This window comes from Haliotis rubra, unplaced genomic scaffold, assembly GCF_003918875.1.
Source record: "Haliotis rubra isolate DU_JTF1 unplaced genomic scaffold, ASM391887v1 Scf277, whole genome shotgun sequence".
In the NCBI taxonomy this organism is placed as follows: Eukaryota; Metazoa; Mollusca; class Gastropoda; order Lepetellida; family Haliotidae; genus Haliotis; species Haliotis rubra.
The window spans coordinates 596,552-621,338 of record NW_025766858.1 but is presented as its reverse complement, the minus strand read 5'-3'; the positions used below and the strand labels follow the sequence as shown (position 1 = coordinate 621,338).

The 24,787-nt window shown below is 38.1% G+C and overlaps 1 protein-coding gene across 6 annotated transcripts in view; it reads left to right on the top strand.

Annotated features, from left to right (window-relative positions):
- The window catches only part of LOC124280958 (D-glucuronyl C5-epimerase-like), a 339,439-nt gene extending 317,749 nt beyond the window's left edge, over positions 1–21,690 (top strand). For all 6 annotated transcript variants that reach the window (XM_046716964.1, XM_046716963.1, XM_046716965.1 and 3 more), the window contains 5 exons: positions 8,332–8,478; positions 10,681–10,879; positions 12,068–12,239; positions 13,783–14,019; positions 15,197–21,690. In XM_046716964.1, the coding sequence (XP_046572920.1) occupies positions 8,363–8,478; positions 10,681–10,879; positions 12,068–12,239; positions 13,783–14,019; positions 15,197–16,230 (1,758 nt within the window). In that variant the 5' untranslated portion in view covers positions 8,332–8,362 and the 3' untranslated portion in view covers positions 16,231–21,690. The remainder of the gene's footprint in view (positions 1–8,331; positions 8,479–10,680; positions 10,880–12,067; positions 12,240–13,782; positions 14,020–15,196) is intronic.
- The last annotated feature ends 3,097 nt before the right edge of the window (positions 21,691–24,787 follow it).

Sequence of the window (24,787 nt, the reverse complement as noted above, 5' to 3'; positions counted from 1 at the left end):
GACAGAGTCTTCCAAATAAAGATATATATACTACTCGGAAGTTGGAACTTTGAAATACCGACTGACAGGGTCTTCCAAATAAAGATATATATACTACTCGGAAGTTGGAACTTTGAAATACAGACTGACAGAGTCTTCCAAATAAAGATATATATACTACTCGGAAGTTGGAACTTTGAAATACCGACTGACAGGGTCCTTCAAATAAAGATATATATACTACTCGGAAGAGAAGCGCCACCTGATTCCTGTAATGTGCAATTGAACTTTCGTAGTTGGAAGGAATCGAGTATGTAAGGTTTCTAAAGTATTCTGTAAAGGAACCCTTGATTAGAAGGAACTCTGAAGTTAAGCCAAATAGGGCTGCAGAAGGGCCTCATAGAGCTGAGAAATGATACTTGATTTGGGATGATTGTATTGTAAATATAAATGCTCGAGTTGGCAATTGAGAGTAACTGGAATAATATGCAGAAAAATTAACTCATCTTTGGTGCAAGAGATTCTGATTTAGGTTTTCTAAAATCCTGTGTAATATGTGTAATGCAAATAAACTGATTTTTGATTCAACACTTAAAAACAATCAAAGTGTAAGTGAAAGTTTCTCATGGGATTCAAGTAGAAGGTATTACCAGACTTAGAATTGTGATATATGGAATCTGATTCAACATTTAAAAATGACAATAGTGTATGTGAAGTGTTTTCTTTATGTATGGTTTTTGGGTTTGTTTAAACTTCAAATTAATTCATTTTCTCAATTAATTGTCTCAAGAAGTATTTTGGATTCATGGGTGTAATGAAAAATGATATCGGGGATTTGGAGGAGAAGGTTTGGCATCTTGTTAGATAAGTCGGTTGCATGTACAAAATTTGAATGTTTTGGCCTATCTTCCTTCTCCTTTCTGCCTGAAAGGAACTGTTGAAACATCTAGGGCTGTTTGGCAGATGACCAATGTTGAAATGTTGAAGGAGACCATTGATGCATAAACAAGCCTATGAGTTTCACCCATGGACCTTTTGTACAAAAAATCAGCTGTCATTTTTACAAATGCATTTTGAACACAAAATAACTTAAATAACTAGAATAACTCAAATGCAATCGAAAGTGAACGCATTACGTATCTGATGTTACAGGAAGTAATATAACAAGATAATGTCATTTTAGAATTTTTTACAAAATATTTTTTTGTGAGCCCCAGATAACTTGACTGCTTTATAAATGAATGAAGGGGAGACGTATCACATTGATATCTATGTTTACAGCGTCTTGAAACGACATCGGAGCAGCTGACAGTCGGGTCCTAGAACCGATTCTATTAAGATAGCTTTTTTTTAATGATAACATAATGGGTGCCGATGTTCGGAGCGTTTGTTGAGAGACAGTAGATAACAAAAACTCATTCACCTACTTCCTATCTCTGAGACATCATCACCAGGCTATTTTGTTCCTTTTGAATTTCAAGATACGTCTTGGTGTGAATTGTTATCAAGAGCAGTTCGAGCAAGGCTTCTTTTCCTGTTCAGGTTGAAGCTGAATTGTGTTTAGTTTGGGACATGTTGTTGTGTTAGTAAGTTGGTTGTTTATATGTTTGATTTGGGTTCATGCCTTTGGAGTTTGTGTTTGTTTAATGTCTTATGAAACAGTGAGTATGTTGTTTTTTTCTTTCACAGATTGGGGGGTAGGCAGAAGCAAAAGTTTAATATACATTTGATATGTATCATGGGAACATGTTACTGTACCCATAGATCTCATACAGTGTGTGACTTGGTTGACACATGTCATCGGTTCCCAATTGCACAAATCGATGCTCATGCTGTTGATCACTGGATTGTCTGGTCCAGACTCGATTATTTACAGACTGCAGCCATATAGCTTGAATATTGCTGAGTGCGGCGTAAAACTAAACTCACTCACTCATACAGTGTGAGGTGTTTGATGTAGTACATACCTGTAGTATGTGGTACCTGATTTAGTACAAACCTGTAGTATTGGGGTTCCTGATACTGTAGCATGTGGTATTGGATAAAATACATACCTCTGATATAATACCTACCTGTAGTATTGTGGTTCCTGATACTGTAGCATGTGGTACTGGATAAAATACATACCTCTGATATAATACCTACCTGTAGTATTGTGGTTCCTGATACTGTAGCATGTGGTATTGGATAAAATACATACCTCTGATATAATACCTACCTGTGGTATTGTGGTTCCTGATACTGTAGCATGTGGTACTGGATAAAATACATACCTCTGATATAATACCTACCTGTAGTATTGTGGTTCCTGATACTGTAGCATGTGGTATTGGATAAAATACATACCTCTGATATAATACCTACCTGTAGTATTGTGGTTCCTGATACTGTAACATGTGGTACTGGATAAAATACATACCTCTGATATAATACCTACCTGTGGTATTGTGGTTCCTGATACTGTAGCATGTGGTACTGGATAAAATACATACCTCTGATATAATACCTACCTGTAGTATTGTGGTTCCTGATACTGTAGCATGTGGTATTGGATAAAATACATACCTCTGATATAATACCTACCTGTAGTATTGTGGTTCCTGATACTGTAACATGGTACTGGATAATATACATACCTCTGATATAATACCTACCTGTAGTATTGTGGTTCCTGATACTGTAGCATGTGGTATTGGATAAAATACATACCTCTGATATAATACCTACCTGTAGTATTGTGGTTCCTGATACTGTAACATGTGGTACTGGATAATATACATACCTCTGATATAATACCTACCTGTAGTATTGTGGTTCCTGATACTGTAGCATGTGGTATTGGATAAAATACATACCTCTGATATAATACCTACCTGTAGTATTGGGGTTCCTGATACTGTAACATGTGGTACTGGATAATATACATACCTCTGATATAATACCTACCTGTAGTATTGTGGTTCCTGATACTGTAGCATGTGGTATTGGATAAAATACATACCTCTGATATAATACCTACCTGTAGTATTGTGGTTCCTGATACTGTAACATGTGGTACTGGATAAAATACATACCTCTGATATAATACCTACCTGTAGTATTGTGGTTCCTGATACTGTAGCATGTGGTATTGGATAAAATACATACCTCTGATATAATACCTACCTGTAGTATTGTGGTTCCTGATACTGTAGCATGTGGTATTGGATAAAATACATACCTCTGATATAATACCTACCTGTAGTATTGTGGTTCCTGATACTGTAACATGTGGTACTGGATAAAATACATACCTCTGATATAATACCTACCTGTAGTATTGTGGTTCCTGATACTGTAGCATGTGGTATTGGATACAATACATACCTCTGATATAATACCTACCTGTAGTATTGTGGTTCCTGATACTGTAACATGTGGTACTGGATAATATACATACCTCTGATATAATACCTACCTGTAGTATTGTGGTTCCTGATACTGTAGCATGTGGTATTGGATACAATACATACCTCTGATGTTGTACCTACCTGTGGTATTGTGGTGTCCGATATAATACATACCTGTAGGACCTCCTCCGTGGTTAGAGCGTCCGCCCGGAGAGCGGAAGGTTGCGGGTTCGATCCCGACCGCGTCATACCAAAAGATGTTAAATTATGGTACTTGTTGGTCCCTGCCTGGCGGTAATGTGGTATCTAGTGATTATAGTACACACCTGTAGTACTGTGGTACCTGATCTATGGTATCTAGTGATTATAGTACATACCTGTAGTACTGTGGTACCTGATCTATGGTATCTAGTGATTATAGTACATACCTGTAGTACTGTGGTATCTGATCTATGGTATCTGGTGATTATAGTACATACCTGTAGTACTGTGGTATCTGATCTATAGTATCTAGTGATTATAGTACATACCTGTAGTACTGTGGTACCTGATCTATGGTATCTAGTGATTATAGTACATACCTGTAGTACTGTGATACCTGATCTATGGTATCTAGTGATTATAATACATACCTGTAGTACTGTGGTACCTGATCTATGGTATCTAGTGATTATAGTACATACCTGTAGTACTGTGGTATCTGATCTATGGTATCTAGTGATTATAGTACATACCTGTAGTACTGTGGTACCTGATCTATGGTATCTAGTGATTATAGTACATACCTGTAGTACTGTGGTACCTGATCTATGGTATCTAGTACTACAGGTATCTAGTGATTATAGTACATACCTGTAGTACTGTGGTACCTGATCTATAGTATCTAGTGATTATAGTACATACCTGTAGTACTGTGGTACCTGATCTATGGTATCTGGTGATTATAGTACATAGCAGGAAAACTCTGACAGTTATTGAAAGGTGTGACTATTTGTACACATTTTATGCTGGCTTTTTTATGTCATTCACGTTGTGGTGGATATAATATTTTAAAATAGAAACCAAATGGCTGTTTTCAGTTTCTCGGATGTTTCTTGTGCCGATCCCAGCAGAACATGAGAAGGAACTCAGCCTTAGTGTTGACACATGCTCTATGAAGACTCCTTAATGCTTCTCGCAAAATCTCTCAACAGCTGAAAAATTTGGCAAAACTACAAGTTTACGATTTCTACAGATTTGGATGGTTTAAGACCATTTTATTCCTAACTTTCTACAATGTTTAAGAGAGTTCTGCACAAAATGGTTTAAAACTGTCATGCAAATATTCTTCTTTTCTGTTGTGAAAAAAAAGTTGATTTATGGAGGTTGTCTTTTAAATTTGTTAAAAAATTTCTCGTGTTGCTTACCTTGCTTATTTTGGTGCAGTGGTAAAGTAATCAATAGAAACAAATTCAATCTTTCTGTTTTGCATCATGGTTTTCAATAGATCGGTTTCAATTTATTGTAAGTTGAATGTTTATGTGAAGAGAATCTCTTGTGTGTTAAAACTTTATTGAGTGTTGATGTTTTTAGTTGTAAAAAACACAAGTGGAAGAATCGATTTATTATCTAAAATCGTTCTTCCAACTTTTTACAGTGTTGTGGGGGTGGTGAGATAGCCTACTGGTTTAAGCGTTCACTTGTCACGTTGAAGACCCATGTTTGATTCCCCACATGGGTACAATGTAGGAAGCCTATTTCTGGTGTCCCCAACCATGATATTGCTGGAATATTTTTAAAAGAGATTCGAAGTCTCACTCACTTAAAACTGAACGCTATCTGATTTACATGAAAGTTATATTCTAAGAAACATTTCAAGATGTAAGTCAAAACAGATGTATTTTCATAAGTTTTAGCATGTTTACATTTCTAAACACATGTTGAATGTTTTCAATGCATTTCTTCTAGAAATATTTCCTTTCATACACATGAAATGCGTCATATTCAAAACCCAAAGAGCTCTTCCCTGTGCAAGCTATTCGGAAACTGTTACAAACACAATATGACAAAAACCCAACTGTGATGATTTATTGTTAAATGTATTTGTTCATTTGCACACGCAAAGTCAAAGGGGGTCTGTACCCTACACTCAACCTGAGCCATAAAGTATTTGAAGATATCTCCATGTAAATGTTTTTCACTGCATGACAGGGTAAAGGCTGTTGAATCGGCAAAAAAGGTGGATATTGTCTTGCTTGGGTTTGCTTGAGGGTAGACATGTGGAGATGTCGGCGTGATACGGAGTCAGTCTAGTAGTCAGATGGAGCCAACAAGTTCAGACAGTATGAAGGCATCATTCAAAGTGTCAACAGCGTCCCCACTCTGTTGGTGTGGTTTTGTGTTGTTTGGACGAAAGGTTCTCCCTGTAATGAAATTCAAAATTTGTTGTAGTGCCTGGAGAGATTTTGCAGGAAAAGGTTGGTCTGTTACTTATTTGATTTAGCGTTAAGACCAGAGGAATGTATTAATTGCTGTTGGTTTATTTATGTTTCAATCAGTGTTGATAATGACCTATTTAATCGTTATATGGCCAGATACAATTAGCTGTACAGATTATTCAGTGCATGGATTAAGGGCAGTGAGTTTGAATTCAAGACTCTTGGTTTGTTAGTACCATTCCCAGGTTTAGTATTTTCATTAAAGTGGAAATTGTCTGCCTTTTTGAGACTACCTTCCATGTCATCTAATTATAATTGTCTAACATTTGTGAACCTGGCTCACTCCTTGACTCACTGACCGCCTCCGTGTTGTAGTAGTTAGAGCGTCCTCCCGGAGAGCGGAAAGACGCGGGTTCGATCCCAGATCACGTCATACCAAAAGATGTTAAAATATGGTACTTGTTGGTCCCTGCCTGGCGCTCGGCATTAATGGGTACAAGAAGGACTGGTCGGCTCGGAGTCAGTATAATGTGTCTGAGTGGGGTATTCATGCTTCACTGCGGCATGGTATCTCAGTGGGCTAGCACTATAAAACCAGCTTCAGTCTGGGCTAGTACAAGCAGCCGCACATACACATACACACGCATGCACGTCGTCATATGAGCGAAATACAACATTAATCCCTATTTAACCTCACCTCACTTTGACTTCTGTTTTCAGTCGAGGTGAAATTTAGTTCAATGTTTACTTCAAAATTGTTGTACTTACAGAATCAAGTGTTGCTACTTGTACAAGTCTGGATCTATGCTGGTTATTTTGCATGTTTATAACTCATGGCAATACTATGCCATATTTTAACTTTGACTCATGGACTGGGTGGGGTAACCGAGTGGTTAAAGCGTTCATTCGTCGCACCGAAGACCCGGGTTCGCTTCCCAACATGGGTACAATGTGTGAAGCCCATTTCTGGTGTTCCCCGCCATGGTATTGCTTGAATATTGCTAAAAGCGGCATAAAACCATGCTCTCTCACTCTCTCTCACTTTCAACATATTTGTATTGGTAAGGACTGAAAGTAGACATTTTGCCTGTTGACCAATCCATTTTCCTTGTTGCAGCTGTCTCTGCCATATTAGAAATGCTTACACCACCGCTATATCATATATTCCACAATACTTCTCATCAGAATAAAACTCCATACTAAAATAGTCCTGATTAAGGTGTCTCTGATCGATTTGATTCAATAGAAGACTACGAATATTTATCAAATATATTTGATCATTTATGAAACAAATATCGCTTGGCATTTTAGGATCTTTACAGCTTTGCAATTTATTTTTACCCAAACATTTCTTGTGATGCGAGATTTGGAGTCTCCTGCAGCCATGATATTGAAATTGTAATGGATAGTATTGGCATATCGATCTAAATGTCAAATATACCTTTCAATTATTGCGACTATTTGCCTCCCACGCTTGTCATCCAGCAAAGTGTATCACCTAATCAACCACAACAGCCATTTTGGGAATTTATTCCTCTTATGTGTCACTTAAGAAAATAAATTATTTATTAATATCGTAGCCCCGAGGCTCTCTGGCTACTTAAGAAGAAAATCGCCAAATGTTCAGACATATTTGGAATGTTTGTCTATAGAAAACTATTTGCGATATTTTCCGCAGGTGTGGACAGAGTTTTGCCAGGTTTGGGTGAAGCCCTGGCAGGATATTGTGTATGATGTTCGCAGGTTAATGAGATCAGTGTTGACAGGTGTGTTACGTCATAATGACGAAGGTAGCTCCGAGATAGATAGTGTCTGCTTCATCCTACACCTGGGAGCTTTGGGTGCATCTGGATTGGAGATGATTTATATCTACTTCACTAAACGTGAGATTCATGGATTAAATTGGACTTGTTTTTTTAGTTTTAGTTTTGAAAAGGACCACTGCTTAAGAAATGGAGGATTAACTAATTGTGTTCCTTGACTAATATATCGGTGTCGTAAGGTGGACAGAGTTTTCGAACAGATGTTGAGATTGTTTGGAAGTAGTTTTGGTTGCATGGCAATTGATGAGGGGATCGGTTCTGCTTCTTACACGGAAATGAACAGCGTACGAGAAAGATGTCTACTACAGATTGGAGGGGGAATACTTGCATGAGATTGAACAGTTGAAAGAAAACATCGTTCAGTGTGTGAAGATAGTGGAGCTGTTGCTTTCAACCTTAAGATAGAATTTGACATTTGTAGGAATATGTTTTCAAGAAGTATGTTTTAGTTTCTGTTTTCAACTGTTCTCGAGTTTCATGTTTGCCATGTTTTTTGTCATACTTTTTGTGTTGTCTAATTTTTTTTCGTTGGTTTAGTCGGCGAAGTTTCTGATTACTCATCATGTTTTTGTATTAATCATCCGTGTACCGCGTTTATTGTACCCACATTTTATGTGTATAAATTCTGTTTGCACTCATTTTTTCATATTTGTTATTTCCAGTTTATGTCTTCTAATATGATTTAATTCCAATATGTCTGATATTTAGCTTTCTTCATTTCAGATGCAAGATGGCCGTATGAGGCAATCTGAGGATGCGAAAGAGTAGAATCATCAAATTCTTCGCGGCAGTGGTCGTGTCGTCTGCCTTCCTGTCTGTGTGTCTATGGAGCCAGTGCACCATCAACAGACAAGACAACAATTTCTTCAGGTACAATATTCACGTCAAGTTATTAATATTTTCATACATTGAGAATGGGTGGTGTCTGTTAGCTCTATATGTTGGTATAAATGTCTGAAAAAAATCAGTTGAACACAGTATTCAAGAAATACCAAATGACATATTTTTACAGTTTGAGCATTTGGGCACCTTCCTGTACAGGGAGGAGTGGTGGGGTAGCCTAGTGGTTAAGGCATTCGCTTCTCATACTGAAGACCCGGGTTCAATTCCCCACATGGGTACAATGTGTCAAGCCCATTTCTGGTGTCACCTGCCGTGATATTGCTGGAATATTTCTAAAAGCAGTGTAAAACCAAACACTCACTCATTTCATTTAGTAATGAAGTAGTACCAAGTGCCCTCAAGACAAGTCCTAGCACTGTTTTAATGGAAGCCTGATTATCTTGTTTGTATGCATTTGTAATTTACTCAGGGTGGTGGGGTAGCCTTGTGGTTTAAGTGTTCGCTCACCACCTAGGTTCGATCCCCCACATGGGTACGATGTGTGAAGCCCATTTCTGGTGTCTCCAGCCGTGATATTGCTGAAATATTGCTAAAGGCAATACTAAAATACTTAGAACTAAACTCACTTACTCACTCACTCACTGTTACTTACTCAAGATTTCTTATGTAAATTTAATGAAACAAGTATTTTGGAATTGATGGTAAACCTTTAATCTACCTGTCAAAATTTAAAAATGAATCATAGCGTCTTTAAGCTGTTGAGACCTCATTCAGCTTGTGTTATTCATCATAGCACAATACTTAATGCACACTTTCGCGTCGTCACAATATCTCATTGTCAGACAGGGGTTAAGATCGTAGGCTGTTTCTATTTCCGAAGTGTCAGTGATGGATTGAAGTGTCAATGTATCACTATCAGACTCGTCATAAAGGTTGTATGCACAGTACAGGACTATTTCTGATGGATAATTAATATGAAACCATACATCTGTATGGATAGCAACTTCTGTTATATTGCATTCAGCTGTGCTTTGATGTTCTGTATATTGTCGTCTTCAAAGCATCCTCACATAAAAGGTGATCTCCTGTACATACTTCAAGTGATACTGTTAGGAAAAATGTAAGTTTTTCTATTTCGTGCAGAGCATAACCTGTGAAGATCTGGGTTAGAATTGATCTTCAGTAACCCATGCTTGTCGTAAGAGGCGACTAACGGGATCTGTAGTCAGGCTCGCTGAGTTGGTTGATACATCGTCGTATCCCAATTGCGGAGATCGATGCTCATGTTGTTGATCACTTACATTTACATTTACAGACCACTATCATATAGCTATAATATTGCTGAGTGTGGCAGCATTAAAAAAAAAAAAAATTGTGCAGAAGGCAACCCCCTTTATGCATGGCGATATACAGTACATTCTTAACTGTCAACATTGATACATTGCTAAATGCTATATACCAGAAGCTGTTATCCTTACAGATGTATGCCTTCTGATCTGCTCCCTAACTTCTTGAATTCCATTCAGATAATATTCCCACAGGATATTGAAAAGTCCAGGGTATTTCAAGTACTATAGGGATGGTGGGGTGGCCTAAAAACATCACGCTGACCACCCAGGTTCAATTCCCCACATGGGTACAATGTATGAAGCTTATTTCGGGTGTTCCCCACTGTGATATTGCTGGAGTATTGCTAAAAAGGGGCATAAAACCATAATCACTCACTCATGTACCATATCGTAGCTTGTCAGTGCAGCAGCATGTGAACACTGAAACATATTTTCTATATTTTGTGATATTTTACAAAATTTGCATAACAGCCACAAAAATCAAATTAGGCTTACTATAATCAAAAACAATGTTATATTTAATGTGTTTTGAGATATGTTTGAGCATAAAGGCACAGCATGTCTGCCATTTTGATACACGTCATTGCATCCAATTACGTAGATTGGTGCTCATGATGTCAATCACTTGATAGTATGGTCCAGACTCAATTGTTTACAGATCAGAATCATGCATCTTGAAAAAATGCTGAGTGGAGTGTTAAACGACAAACAAACAAATTATTGCTTATATATTTGAGACTAGAGTATTTTGTAAATTCTCCGGCTCGCTACGAATAGCTGCAACATTGCAGCGTTAAGCAATATTCACTTATTCACTCTCATCTGGCATGGGACTAGAATTCATTTGATTTTGGATACAATGAAATGTTTTTTTCTACAGAGAGGACGTTACAGGCGAGAGGAGCTACGATGATCACATGAATGTCCCTCGGGGGACTAACTCCATCAAAAACAAAGACACCCCTGCGATCAAGTACAAGGAGATTGATTGTGTCATCAATGATGACTATGCCATCAAGTGTCGCCGGGATGGGGGAGAGGTCTATGTACCCTTCAGATTCATCCAGGACTACTTTGAGGTTCGTGAAGATCAGGGTTACAATTTATCTTCAGTAATCCATGCTTGTTGTAGGAGGCGACTAACAGGGTCGGATGGTCAGGATCACTGATTTGGTTACGCACGTCATCCAGGTTGCATGGATCAATGCTCATGCTGTTGATCACTGCATTGTCACGTCCAGACTCAATTATTTACAGACCGCCGCCATGTAGCTGGAATATGCTGAGGGCGGCGTAAAACTTTAAACCCGGGTTCGAATCCCCACATGGGTAAAATGTGTGATGCCCATTTCTGGTGTCCCCCGCTATGATATTGCTGGAATATTGCTAAAAGCGGCGTAAAACTAACCTCACTCACTAATTACATTAGTATTTTGCCAATTATTCACACTTTCCTAGTGCAGCTTTTTGGGATTGGATAATTTTCATCAACTTGAATAGCCCATGTTTTATAGCTATAACATAACAGGGGTGGTGGGGTTGCCTTGTGGTTAAAGTGTTCGCTCGTCTCGCCAAAGACCAAAGTTCGATTCCCCACATGGGTATAATTTTTTAACCCCATTTCTAGGGTTCCCCGCTGTGATATTGCTGGAATATTGCTAAAAGGGGCGTAAAACTCAACTCACTCACTAAAATTTGTGCGATGATTCATTGATCTTTCACAATAGAAGTGTAGACATGTATCAGATTACCTATTGAATACAGTTATGTTTGTATCGTGTACCAAATAAGTATCTTTGGCAAATTGGACAGAAGGATAATTAATGAGGTTGCTTGGACTGTGCAAGGCCAGGTTGTATTCTCCACATTAAGCCATTTGTGGAATTCTCCACTGTGATATTGCAGGGATATTGGTCACTTCGGCAACTATCTTAATGTCAACATGATTTGAGAAATGTGGGGGTGGTGGTACAGCCTAGTGGTTAAAGCATTTGCTCATCACACCGAAGACCCAGGTTTGATTCCCCATATGGGTACAATGTGTGAAGCTCATTTCTGGTGTCCCCCGCTGTGATATTGCTGGAATATTGCTAAAAGCGGCATAAAAACCCAACTCACTCACTCACTCGAATGTGGAATGGTTGTCACAAGTTTCTATTTTTACCATTTCTCTTGCAGATATATGGTTCCGTTGTCAACACAGACCCTCACTCACTCAAATGTGGTATGGTTGTCACAAGTTTCTATTTTTACCATTTCTCTTGCAGATATATGGTTCCGTTATCAACACAGACGGTTACGACCGACTGGAATGGCAACATGCGAACTCAAAGATCCACAAACCTCGACTCAAATATTCCCCCAGCGGTATCTTCATGTCGTTCGAGTATTACAATGTGGAACAGAGGGACCGCGTTAAGTGCATCAGCGGCTTTGAAGGTATCTTTTCACGCTGTTTTGTTTGCTTTAGTCCAAAATTACAACTGAACATTTACGCACGATCCTCCACAGGGACGTGTGATGTAGTTGGGGATGTTTCTAATCCCTTTGAAGCGTTACCGTTAGTGAAATTAATAACTGGATTTTTTCTTCAACTGTTGTGCTGTTCTGTGTATGAACGGACTATAAGTGATTAAAATTGACACAAATGTTGTACCACATGTGACTAACTTTTAAAATTCTGCAATTAGTAAAATACCCTCAGGGCTGTCCTGTTAGTCTTTTGTAATCCACATTTGCTGAAATAATATCTGTGTTTCTTTATAAACTATTAATGAAAATGTTTAAGCCACGTTAGAGTCTTCATCATGCCCTTTGGTTTTACTTGTTTAATGGAGGTTTACGTCAGTAAAGCAATTTAAACAATTTGTTGGTCCAGGTTGGTGAATAATTCATCCAATTCAATTTCAAATTTTATTGTACTTTTCATGCTGATTATTTAATGATCCATTTGGCAAACCATGGCCTACCTTTTTATAGTTCAGATTGTGCTCCATAATTCCTGCTATCTTGAAGTTTGTTGTGTCCTAGTTCCTGTAAGCTCCTCGCACCTCAAGTAACCTGCTATGTTTTACACATGTGTACCAGTCTCTAAACAGTGTCTTTCTGTTACTATAAGCTCCTCGCACCTCAACCGACCTGCTATATGTTACACAGGTGTACCCATCTTCACACAGTGTCCTTCTGTTACTGTAAGCTCCTTGCACCTCAACTGACCTGCTATATGTTACACAGGTGTACCAGTCTCTAAACAGTGTCCTTCTGTTACTATAAGCTCCTTGCACCTCAACCGACCTGCTATATGTTACACAGGTGTACCCATCTCCACACAGTGTCCTTCTGTTACTGTAAGCTCCTTGCACCTCAACCGACCTGCTATATGTTACACAGGTGTACCCATCTCCACACAGTGTCCTTCTGTTACTGTAAGCTCCTTGTACCTCAACTGACCTGCTATATGTTACACAGGTGTACCAGTCTCTAAACAGTGTCTTTCTGTTACTGTAAGCTCCTTGCACCTCAACCGACCTGCTATATGTTACACAGGTGTACCCATCTCCACACAGTGTCCTTCTGTTACTGTAAGCTCCTTGCACCTCAACTGACCTGCTATATGTTACACAGGTGTACCAGTCTCTAAACAGTGTCTTTCTGTTACTGTAAGCTCCTTGCACCTCAACCGACCTGCTATATGTTACACAGGTGTACCCATCTCCACACAGTGTCCTTCTGTTACTGTAAGCCCCTTGCACCTCAACTGACCTGCTATGTGTTACACATGTGTCCAAGGCTCCATACAGTGTTGTCCTGTCATGACATCTATAAATGGCCTTGTTACTGTAAGCTCCTCGCACCTCCACTAACCTGCTGTGTGTGTTACGGGTGGACCAGTCTCCACACAGTGTTGTTCTCTCATCAAATCTAAATGTTTCTGTTACGGTAAACTCCTCGCACCTCATCTAACCCACTATGTGTGTTATAGGTGTGCCAGTCTCCACACAGTGGACACCAGAGGGCCACTACTACCCAATACAGATCGCCCAGTATGGCTTGAGTCACCACAGCAAGTACATGATGGATGGGGAGCCGGACGTCATCATCCTGGAGGATGGAGAGGAAGACAGCCCCGCAGACTGGGTAGTACCAGAACAACGCTCCTTTGCCGTTTTGAAGAATGATGTTTCCAAGTTCTCAAATGTAGTACAGTTCTTGACATCAGGTAGGTTGATTTCATCAGGGGCAGTGGGGAGCCTTGTGGTTTAAGCGTTTGCAATTCACTCAAAAGATTTGGGTTCGATTTCCCACATGGGTACAATTTGTGAAGCCCATTACTGGTGTCCCCGCCGTGATATTGCTGGAATATTGCTAAAAGTGGCATAAAACCTAACTCACTGATTTCACTTCATAGTGGAGCTGAACAGTATATACCACACTGAAGACCCAGGTTCGATTCCCCACATGGGTACAATCTTTGAAGCCCATTTCTAGTGTCCCCTGGTGTGATATTGCTGGAATATTGCTAAAAGGGGGCATAAAACCATGCTTACTAAATCACTCTGTCACAAGTGTATACCCAGTTGAGGTTGATTGTTTGATCCCATCATTCCAGAAGAGTATAAAACATGGTACTTGTTGTTACCTTGACTGACTTAAGAGGAAGAAACAAGGATTGGTTGGCTGTGAGTTGGGTATCTCTGTTAAACTGGCGTGGTATTTTAGTGGACTCGCATATTGGAACCAGCGTTGGTCTGAATTCATTTTTCAAAACTCTTGCTTTTTATTTATATTATACATTGTGAGGTAATCACTTCACCTAGAATAATAAACTTCATAAGGTTGTGAATTACCTGAATGTGAAATTGGTTTGGTGGGTAAATATTTGAAAGGGAACACATGTTGGTGTATGAAGGTTTCAGTTCTTGATACTGGGCAAACAAAACAATGTATGGTTCTCAAACAAACACCACTTTGTGTCACAAAGTTCTTGATAATATCGTGTACTGCATTTTCTACACTTTCTAAAAACAATTGATACACCAAGCAAATTTGGGCATGAAACTAACGTCAATACTTGCCCAAATGAAACTACCAGACTGTAAGTTTGAAGGAGTTACTCCCTACAGTCAGCTTTTTGCTTTTTTTGAGTTTTTGTTTTAAATAAGAATCTGGATAAATATAATTAAATAAGTATTATCAGAAGTTGCAATGAAATATAATTTTTTTCAAAATGAACCCTGTTTTGCATTATGTTTGGAGACCTTCAACAATTTAGAGCAACAAAATGTGAAACGATGAGATAAGATATTCTGAAAGATAGAGATGTGTTAATATATGACGTATTGATTCAGAATGATTTAACAGTAGCTAAACTTCGCTAATTGATTTGTCTTTTCCAGATTCTACCAAGCTTCCAGGAATACGAATAGTTGCTGATGAAAAAGTGAACAAGTATGTGACAGCCGACTTGAAGTTTTCCACAAATGGCAGTGTGACTGTGACCGTGGAGACTCTCAGTACTGTTGTGTTCAACCTGCACTATGTACTGAGCAACACTCTCATCATGTTCGAGGGAAAAGACATTTATTATGGACTCGGAGACACAAGGGGACGATGGCACCATTTAGCCAGGGATATATCTATTGACCTTCAGAAAGGCCTCGGATTGAGGTTTTCCAAATCAAAACGAATTAAAATGAAATATCAGTTTTCCAAAATTCGAGAGATCTCCATACGAGGTCATGGCTACCTGGATAATTTGACGTTGTCATCATCAGCGCATTTGGATCATTTTTATGATGCTGCGAATTGGTTAGTCAGTCATCAGAATAACCGTGGAGGATGGCCTATCGCTGTACGTCGTAAACTCATTCCCAATCTGCTCGAGCTTCCCCCAGGATGGTACTCCGCGATGGCCCAAGGTCAAGCAATGTCACTTCTTGTGAGAGCGTACTTGAAGACAAAGGCCAAGAAATATTTAATCGCCGCTATTGATGCAATGAAATTGTTTGAAATCAGTAGCGAGCAGGGAGGAGTGTTGGCGAAATTTGCAGGTGAATACGACTGGTACGAGGAGTATCCGACAACTCCAAGCAGTTTTGTGTTGAATGGATTCATATATTCACTTCTTGGTCTGTACGACCTTAAAGAGACAGCTTCAGGTGAAGCTGCAGATATGGCAAATAATTTGTACCAACGTGGATTGACTTCTCTTAAGTTCATGTTGGGTATGTTTGATACTGGGTCAGGAACGTTTTACGACCTGCGGCATATTACGCTAGGTCTTGCCCCAAACCGAGCACGGTGGGATTATCATACAACACATATCAACCAATTACTAGAGCTCAGTGTCATAGAGCGTGACCCTTTATTCAAAACAACGGCGGATAGATGGACAGACTACATGAAGGGTAAGAGAGCGAAACACAACTAGAGAATATCAGACGAAATCTGCTTCCTACTTCATGCTCCGTTCCTGGATTCAAGTGATAGTGTATATACAGAAGGGGAAAAGTCCAGTTCCAAAGGATGATCAGTGAATTGTGGACGGACTGGTGTATCATTTGTGATCTCTCGAATTCTTTGAACTGAACAGTCTGTCGTTCTAAACCTGAATTTATTCCTCTTTCATCAAGCTGAGGATATGTGATGTTCCAACAAATTGGTACATTTTACAAAGATGCTCAATTTCGGCGTTCGGGATGAGGTGCTTGCACAGCATCTGTATGGAGTTGGTGTAATTAAAGCTGTCACTGATGCAGCGCCCAGTTTGGTTGTGATTCCACTGTGACTGAGTGATTCAAAGCTTTCAAACTTCTTCTTGTTAAAATACAATGCCCTTGATTAATTGACTAAGTGATACAATTTGAAGAGTTGAATGTATTCACGTGTATTAAAGTATACAAGTTTTCAGCAAACATTCAAGCTCATCGTAGGAGTTTAAAATAGTTATGTTGTACCATTTTTCTTAACATTGTGGTTCCTTTGGAAAAAAGTGTCCCCTTAATTTAAAAGTTAAGTTCTGTATTTAATTTTGGTTAAAATTTCTTTGAGAAAGGGTGTTGTATTTTAGTGAAAGGCATGTATTATAGGTCGAATATGGGTTGTACAATGTGTATGTTTCCATATTTCAAACAGCCATCATTATCAATACAGTGACATTGTATAAATGTTGGAGACTACTCTTTTGTCTCATGTCACTGAAGATATTCTGTTCAAATCTTTCTGACTGGTCAAAGATGGTGGATTTTGGACAAAGGGAGGTAACTTCACATCCATGAAATTACCTCCCTTTTCAATGTTAAACTAAAGAAACATTGAGATGATATTTTTCGTTCTTGAAGGCTTTCAGTGGTTTTAATGAATATGAAAAACTGTTTTATTTTAATCTTCCTATTGATGAAATGATCATACATACAAAGTCTTCATGAAATATTGCTAAAATCATGACACAGATGCCAAAATATTGACTTTTTATGACTGTCAAAGTGTTTTTAGCCTAAGTTTTTCAGTTTTGTGGACATGCACAGACTCTGATTTTAAGGTTGATAAAGGTTTATTTTTACATCACTGCTTACACAGACGCCAAATCTTTCAATGCTTACGGATTGAAGTCACTGCCAATGAGCCTTCATACTCACATGCTTCAGATTTAAGTTCATGCAGCTGTTTACTGAGTGTAGATTACTTCAACAGACTGGAGCTATATTGTAAGCTGTATATTAATGAAATGATTCTATTAGAAAATAATTGCATCGTATATATAGGTAGCTGTGATGATACAGACCCGAATAACGGATATCACCAGAGACCATATAATAGGTTAGTGATAAACTGTTGGGGAGGGCCGTCCCTCTATTATATGGTCTCTGTTATCACTGATCATATTTTAGTTTTCAGGATACAAGTGATGCAGAAATGTTTTCAATGATGTCCAATATCTAGATTGTTATTTAAGGCTAAAAACTATTCTGGGTTCTCACGATACATCCCCCTCGGTGGCTGGTTTGACTTGGTCAGTGTCCAGCTGTTGGTTAACTTGTTCAATTTCAGATTTGACCTTACTGGTCTTTGGACTCATTTCCGGTCAGGCTGGTAAACGTTCAATCAATTTGGGATGATTTGTATAACTAAATCTATTTTAACCTGACTGTGTTGTCCCGATTAGACAAAATGTAATTCTTGTTATTGAATTATCTTCATTGTGTATCACGCAAAATTACATTTGGAAGAGTAATTTCATCATAGTGATGACAAATTCGAATTTCCCAAGAGCCCCATGTTCCACTGTATTAACATAGGCTGTTTCTGGATTACAAACCATTCTTAACCATTTTGTTCACTAATCTACCAACCTATTCGGTGTTATCTGTACAGGAAACATTTTTTCATTTCCAATAAAGTATGAGTTCAATGAAATGAACAAATTATCTATATCCATTTTATTTGACCTAATTATTGCCCAGATATTTTGGGGTGGTGGGGTAGCGTACCGGTTAAACCATCCGCTCTTCACGTCGAAGACCCGGGTTCAATTCCCCACATGGGTACACTGTGTGATGCCCATTTCTGGTGTCCCCGGTGATATTGCTGGAATATTGCTAAAACCGGCATTAAAGCATACTCACTCACCCAGATATTTTGTAGCCTTAAAATACGTCTAACATTGAACGTTTTGTGTGTACTCAACACTTATATCATATACAACCTTGTATCATCACAGCCCCAAATTATAAGTGCATTTTCAGCAAGTTAACATTCACTAATGTAATAACTGTTTGGGGAATCAGTGTATAATCTATATTCCTTTATAAGGAAGTCTTTGTATATATACATTAGACCACATTGTTATTCTTAATGTCTCAAATATATACACTTCCCAGTCTATTGTAACATCGATACTTATCCAATAGCAGTATCATCCCCATGTGCACAAATAAGTTGTGATTAGACTAGTGAAAATTTGATGAAATCAGTCTCGTGAGGTTCACCTTGAAGCATAAAAATTAAATGGTTAATTAGCCTTGAAAGACAGTTTAAATGAATTTGTATCATGGCGTGTTTTTTCACTGATTTTATTTGTTAATTCAGACATAAACAATATGAAATTAAGTTTGTGACATCTCTTTCAGAGTTGAATATTGTAATTGATTTAGTTATATTGGCATCCGCACTCTGGGGGGACATTTCTTCAACTCTTTTGCTGTTGGGTTATTTTTTCATCACATATGATTTCATTTGACAAGTGATTAATGTAAATACATTTAAGAGCAGTTTTCAAACTGTCACTGTTCAACAATCAACTTTCAGCTAATGTTGAGAATATGAACAAAAGTTTTAGTTAAGTGTTTCAACTGGCTTTCATGAATTTTTAAATTCTGATGTCATTTTAAGTCATTCTATTGGCAAAATTAGTTTGTTTCCAATTGTTTATTGAGCTGTATTTGAAAATACAGTTAGTTCATTTTAGATATTGGACTTGAAAATGAAATATACCGCAATCTATTGGAAGATCTCTCATATATTTCACACATACTGCTTTAAGTATACCACATGCTCAATGCTAAAAACTGATACATGTTGGCCTTAGCAATGCATTTAGATGTCATGTATTGTGATGTGGAAGTATAGCAGTGTGTAATCAAAGTAAACATTCCATTGTTTTAAATAATTTGTGTGTGTTGAGTTCCTTGTATTTGTTCACCCATGTATTCTGACAGGGACTGGTTATTTAATCTTTCCTGTTATGGAGTCTTTCTTCATTCATGAATTTAAAGTCCAATTCCTACCTACTATCGACATCAATCAACATTTGATCAAGTTTGGGAGTTCACACTAAAAAGCCATGGGGGCGGTGTGGTAGCCTAGTGGATAAAGTGTTTGCTTGTCACCCCGAAGACTGGGGTTCGATTCCCCACATGGGTACAATGTGTGAAGCCCATTTCTGGTGTCCCCCGCCATGATATTGCTGGAATATTGCTACAAGTGGTGCAAAGTCACACTCACTCACTCACTTAAAGCCATGATTCGGTTTCTCACCTTCAAAATATGTGAGGCGTTTTGGGGGATTTGCAAAAATTGATGTGCAATGACTTGTTGTGGTGAAATGAAAAACAACAACCATATCTTTTAAAATATTTTGATTTTCATTCATTAGTTACAGTGTTAATCTTGAATTAAAAATTTGTGGTGGTTCCCTTGGTAATATTGCTGAAATATTGATAAAAACTGCGTAAAAGCATACTCATTCACTCACTCTCTTGAATTTGAAAAATATAGAATTATTGACCACCTACAATTACTCTCCAGCCAAACATTCTGTGAACCAACTAATAAAATCTAAACGGCTATTGTGTTCCATGCAATGATATTGCAGAAATGTTCCATGCAGCTGTCATGAACTCTCTCTCTTGTGACCCTTAATCATCTTATTTCAAACTAACTTGAAATTCAAAATTTGATTCAATTTCAAAGTGGGTGGGTCAAAGTGAAACACACAGTTTTGATGCCCTTCAATGGCTGAAGCCAGTTCTTTGATGCTAATATAATTTTTTCCCAAACCACAAACTTATTCAGTGACCCTACTTCATTTCAATGTTAAAATGATCAGTCCTTGTTGGAGAATATAGATACCTCTGTATGTTATTTTGTGTTTATCAGTTTCTCATGATAAATGAAATATATACCTAACATATGATACAAAATCTAAACCTCTGTTAACGCCATCATAGTGCTTGTCTGTCGTTTGGTTGTGAAAAATAACATTCGTAAGTTAACCTATTTAACACATCCATACTTCTGTATTCTAATGGCCGACAGGGTCACCAACATTCGTATCCAATGACATCCAAGCACACGATTTTAGTCGCACCACTTCTACCATATCAATAGATAGACATTGGTTCCATAGATATTTTTGGCATTGGATTTTTTGACACCATTCAATCTTCATTTATTTATTTTGCAACTGAAGTGTAATGAAATACCCTTCATTTGTATTACTTTTTTGTGTGGTTTACTTTGCTTAATTTATGCACAGGAAGTAGTTTTTTAAATGATTTCTTCCCCCCAGTTCAGTTTACTATTATCTGGTGATCCAAAGTTTCAAAAGTTTGGATTCCAATTTTTAGCCTTTTAGTCAAAGCGTTCAAAGACGTTTATGGGCATTTAGCAGTTAGGTATAAATGTGACAGTGTTTAAAGGGTAACATCTGGTTTTTATACATTCACAATGTTTCATGGCTACTTCTTGTCTCTTCATCAGGTGAATGAATATTCATATTTCTATACATGGCGGGGTGTTCTGATAGTACAGTACATAAACATTCATTCACAAATTCATTAATAATAATAATAATAATGTGTGAAGCCTATTTCTGGTGTCCCCCGCTGTGATATTGCTGAAATATTGCTAAAAGCGGCATTAGACCATACTCACTCACTCACAGTTTTTCTGAACAGGGTGTTATGTAATTTATCCTTCAAGACTGAAAATAGAAGCAGGTAATAAGCCAATCCCTTCATCTTTATATTAAATGAGAGAAATATGTATGGAATTATTGTGATATTGTACTGGTACGTCCCTGTAGTCTGGAGGAGGCTGTGAGGACCTGTGAGGACTGACATGCAAGCTGTGTGTGTTGTCATTGTTGTGTATGTTTGTTTACAATATTAATGCTGTCCCACAGGAGAGTGGTGACGAAGAGCTTACTGACGTCTCTCAGTTCATCCCAAGGTTAATCTGTGTATATTTTGGTTGTTTAAGTTGTAAATATCATATAAATACATATAAATATATATATTTGGAATAATATGTTAATATGTGAGAGAAGATTGTGGAAAAAAAGTGTATTTTGAAAAAATCAAAATATATCATGAATAAAAAATGAATAATACATACAAGATCTGTTGTTTTTCAACTCAAATTCAAGTAAATTAGATGTGTGAATAAGGGATCAATCAAGATTCACTCACTTTTTTATTTCAGGGTAGAGTCGGTCCCAAGACACCTTTTTATTATTTCTTCAAGACATGAATACACATTGCCATTAAGGTGAGGTGAAATGGGGTTAAATGTCGTACTTAAGAATATTTCACTCATATGGCAACATGTATGTGCGGCTGCTTGTACTAACCCAGACTTAAGCCGGGTTTATAGTGCTAGCTCACTGAGATACCATGCCGCAGTGAAGCATGAAGACCTCACTCAGACACCTTATACTGACTCCGAGACGACCAGTCCTTGTTGTACCCATTAATGTCGAGCGTCAGACGGGGACCAACAAGTACCATATTTTAATGTCTATTGGTATGACGTGGCCGGGGATTGAACCTGCGACCTAGGGCTCTCCTGGCGGACGCTCTAACGACTGCACCACTGAGGCGGTCAATGCCATTTAGATAGTGGAACCTGCAGTAGCTGAGTGGGTTAGATGGCTGACTTTGTGTGCTGGCTGACTTGAGGGATTCCTTTCCAGGACTCAACCCAACAAAAGTACTAGAATCTGTACTTTACTGAGAAAGTGTAATCCCAAATATAGCATGTGTTACATGTTTCTTTAAGACCTCTTTGCCAGATTTCTAATATCTGCTAAAAAGGCTTAAAATGCATCTGTGATAAAAATGCTGATTGTAAGAGATGACAAGAACTGACCTGGTGGCAGGTGCTTGATGGATTTGTGTCATCACATCCTGATCTTGTGGGATGGTGCTCGTAATATAACCCACTGGTTTCATCCAGTTATTAGAGGTTGTTGTGATACGTTTGTAATTCTGCTGACTAGCATACAAATTTGTTTCAACATGTATCAAGATGCACATAACACCATGGCGTTACATTTGCTCCCAGTTGGGGAGAGTGTGGACTATAAAATCCTCACCCTGGCATGTCAGTGCTTTCACAATCTGGCCCCATCATACCTGTAACCTTGTATGCATGTACATGTGCCGTCATGTTTTCTCAGGTCTGAGAATCAACAGAGACTCATGATGCCAGCATGGAAGAAAAAGTCCTTTGGTTACAAGTCTTTTAGTGTTGCAGCTGCCACTAAATGGAACTCACTGCCAGACATTCTCAAAGATGCCCAGTCGTTGGAACAATTTAAGTCCCTCTTGAAGACTCATCTGTTCCATTTGTACTTTTAAAGAGACCTTGTACTGATATTGCCTGTCAGCTTATTGTGGGAGGAACACTGGAAGTGACACCAGCATGGGTATGGTGCCTGCAAACCAGAAAACATGATTGGGATGATCCATGATTCAACTTCACAACCATGTAGTCATCATCATCATGTAGTATCGCTTTAGGCCACCTGCCCATATCAACAAATTACATGAGGAAAATATGTGTACATAACGGTGTGCAGGCAATACCAGTCATATTAACAAGATGTTCTAAGCATGATAAATATACTAAGCTGTGTTCTGAATTATATCATCATTGTTAGTGGCCATGAACAGTATGAAAATATGAAATATGTTTTGGGGATATAAGTAGGGCTGGGACGGGTACAAATTTTCTACCCGGGTACCCCCCCCCCTAACCAGGAGACTACCCTAACATCAAATTTGAAAGAAATGACGATATGTTCTTCAGCTCGGAGGCTACAATTTCGAGTTCTTCAATATCTTAACCATGTATTATATTCAAAAGAAGTGACTGTAAATCATGTCTAAATCTTCAAAGACAGTACAACCTTTTAATCATGAAAGAATAACATATCACATTGTTTAATCTATTAGTCACAAGATCATAACGGTCCGGGTATTGATACATGGTACCCGGGTATCCAGGTTACCCGTCTCAGTCCTAGATATAAGTTTGTCTCAAATCTATAAATGCTTTACACAAGAACACGAAATGAAACACTTCCATCTTCACAAAGCTTACAATATATTTCCTCTCTACAGACACCTAATGTCCTTCCCCTTTCATTTTCCAGTGGTGATACACCACATCTAAAATTAGCCAGTATACGCTTGAATTTTGGAATAGTCACAGCTTTCAAATATCTCTCTGGTTCAAAAATTGTTTTGAAAGGTAGAAAGTTTTGATGACGATTCGAGTCCTGGCTAGGTGTTCTCGAAACGTTCGCAGCCCTACGAACTTCTTAAACCCATTCTTGACACATTGGCTACGGTCAAAGATAAGAATTCTTAAGGCTGCGAACGTTTCGAGAATATATATAAGGGCACTGGGCCTAGATTTTCGAAGCTCTCTTAGCGCTAAGATAGTCGTAAGTGCCATACATTAACATTAACTTACGACAATCTTAGCGCTAAGATAGCTACGAAAATCTAAGCCCTGGGCCCCGATTCACAAAGCGTTCGTAACTTTATGACCTGTCGTAACTCTATAGTTACCATTGGCTAACGAATGTCGTAGCGCTACGAACGCTTTGTGGATCGGGACCATTCTGAGATAAATACGTATCTTATCCTTTGTGAAAATTGGTATAAAAATACATCTTTATTTTCAACACCCTTATTCACCGAACATGAAGCCGTTAGAACATAAGACATTGCCTACATTGTTGTTAATTTCAACCATTATTTAATATATCTTTTAAAGGATGAGTTTATATAGTGTAACGGCCACACTCACCAACAACAGCATGGGAATTAGTTTTCTTGCTCACTTGCGAAAAGTTCTTGCAAGCCAAAATATAGATTCTTTCAATGTTGTCAAGCTTAGTATGACCCCAGATTTCACACCCATAGCATAATATAGCGAACACCTAAGTTTCTAACTGTATACCTTTATTAAACCATTTTTCTCTTTTAGCTAAAACCATTATTTTAGATTTTTCAAATACACCGTGAGCCCATATTCGAATCTTTGAAGGGCATTTAGAAGTGGAAGGCATCTAAAAGCAGGATTTATGGATGTCAACTTCTTTATTGTGAATAACACGACGTTTCGGAATGTATGTTTACTCCGAAACGCCGTGTTATTCACAATAAAGAAGTTGACATCCATAAATCTTGCTTTTC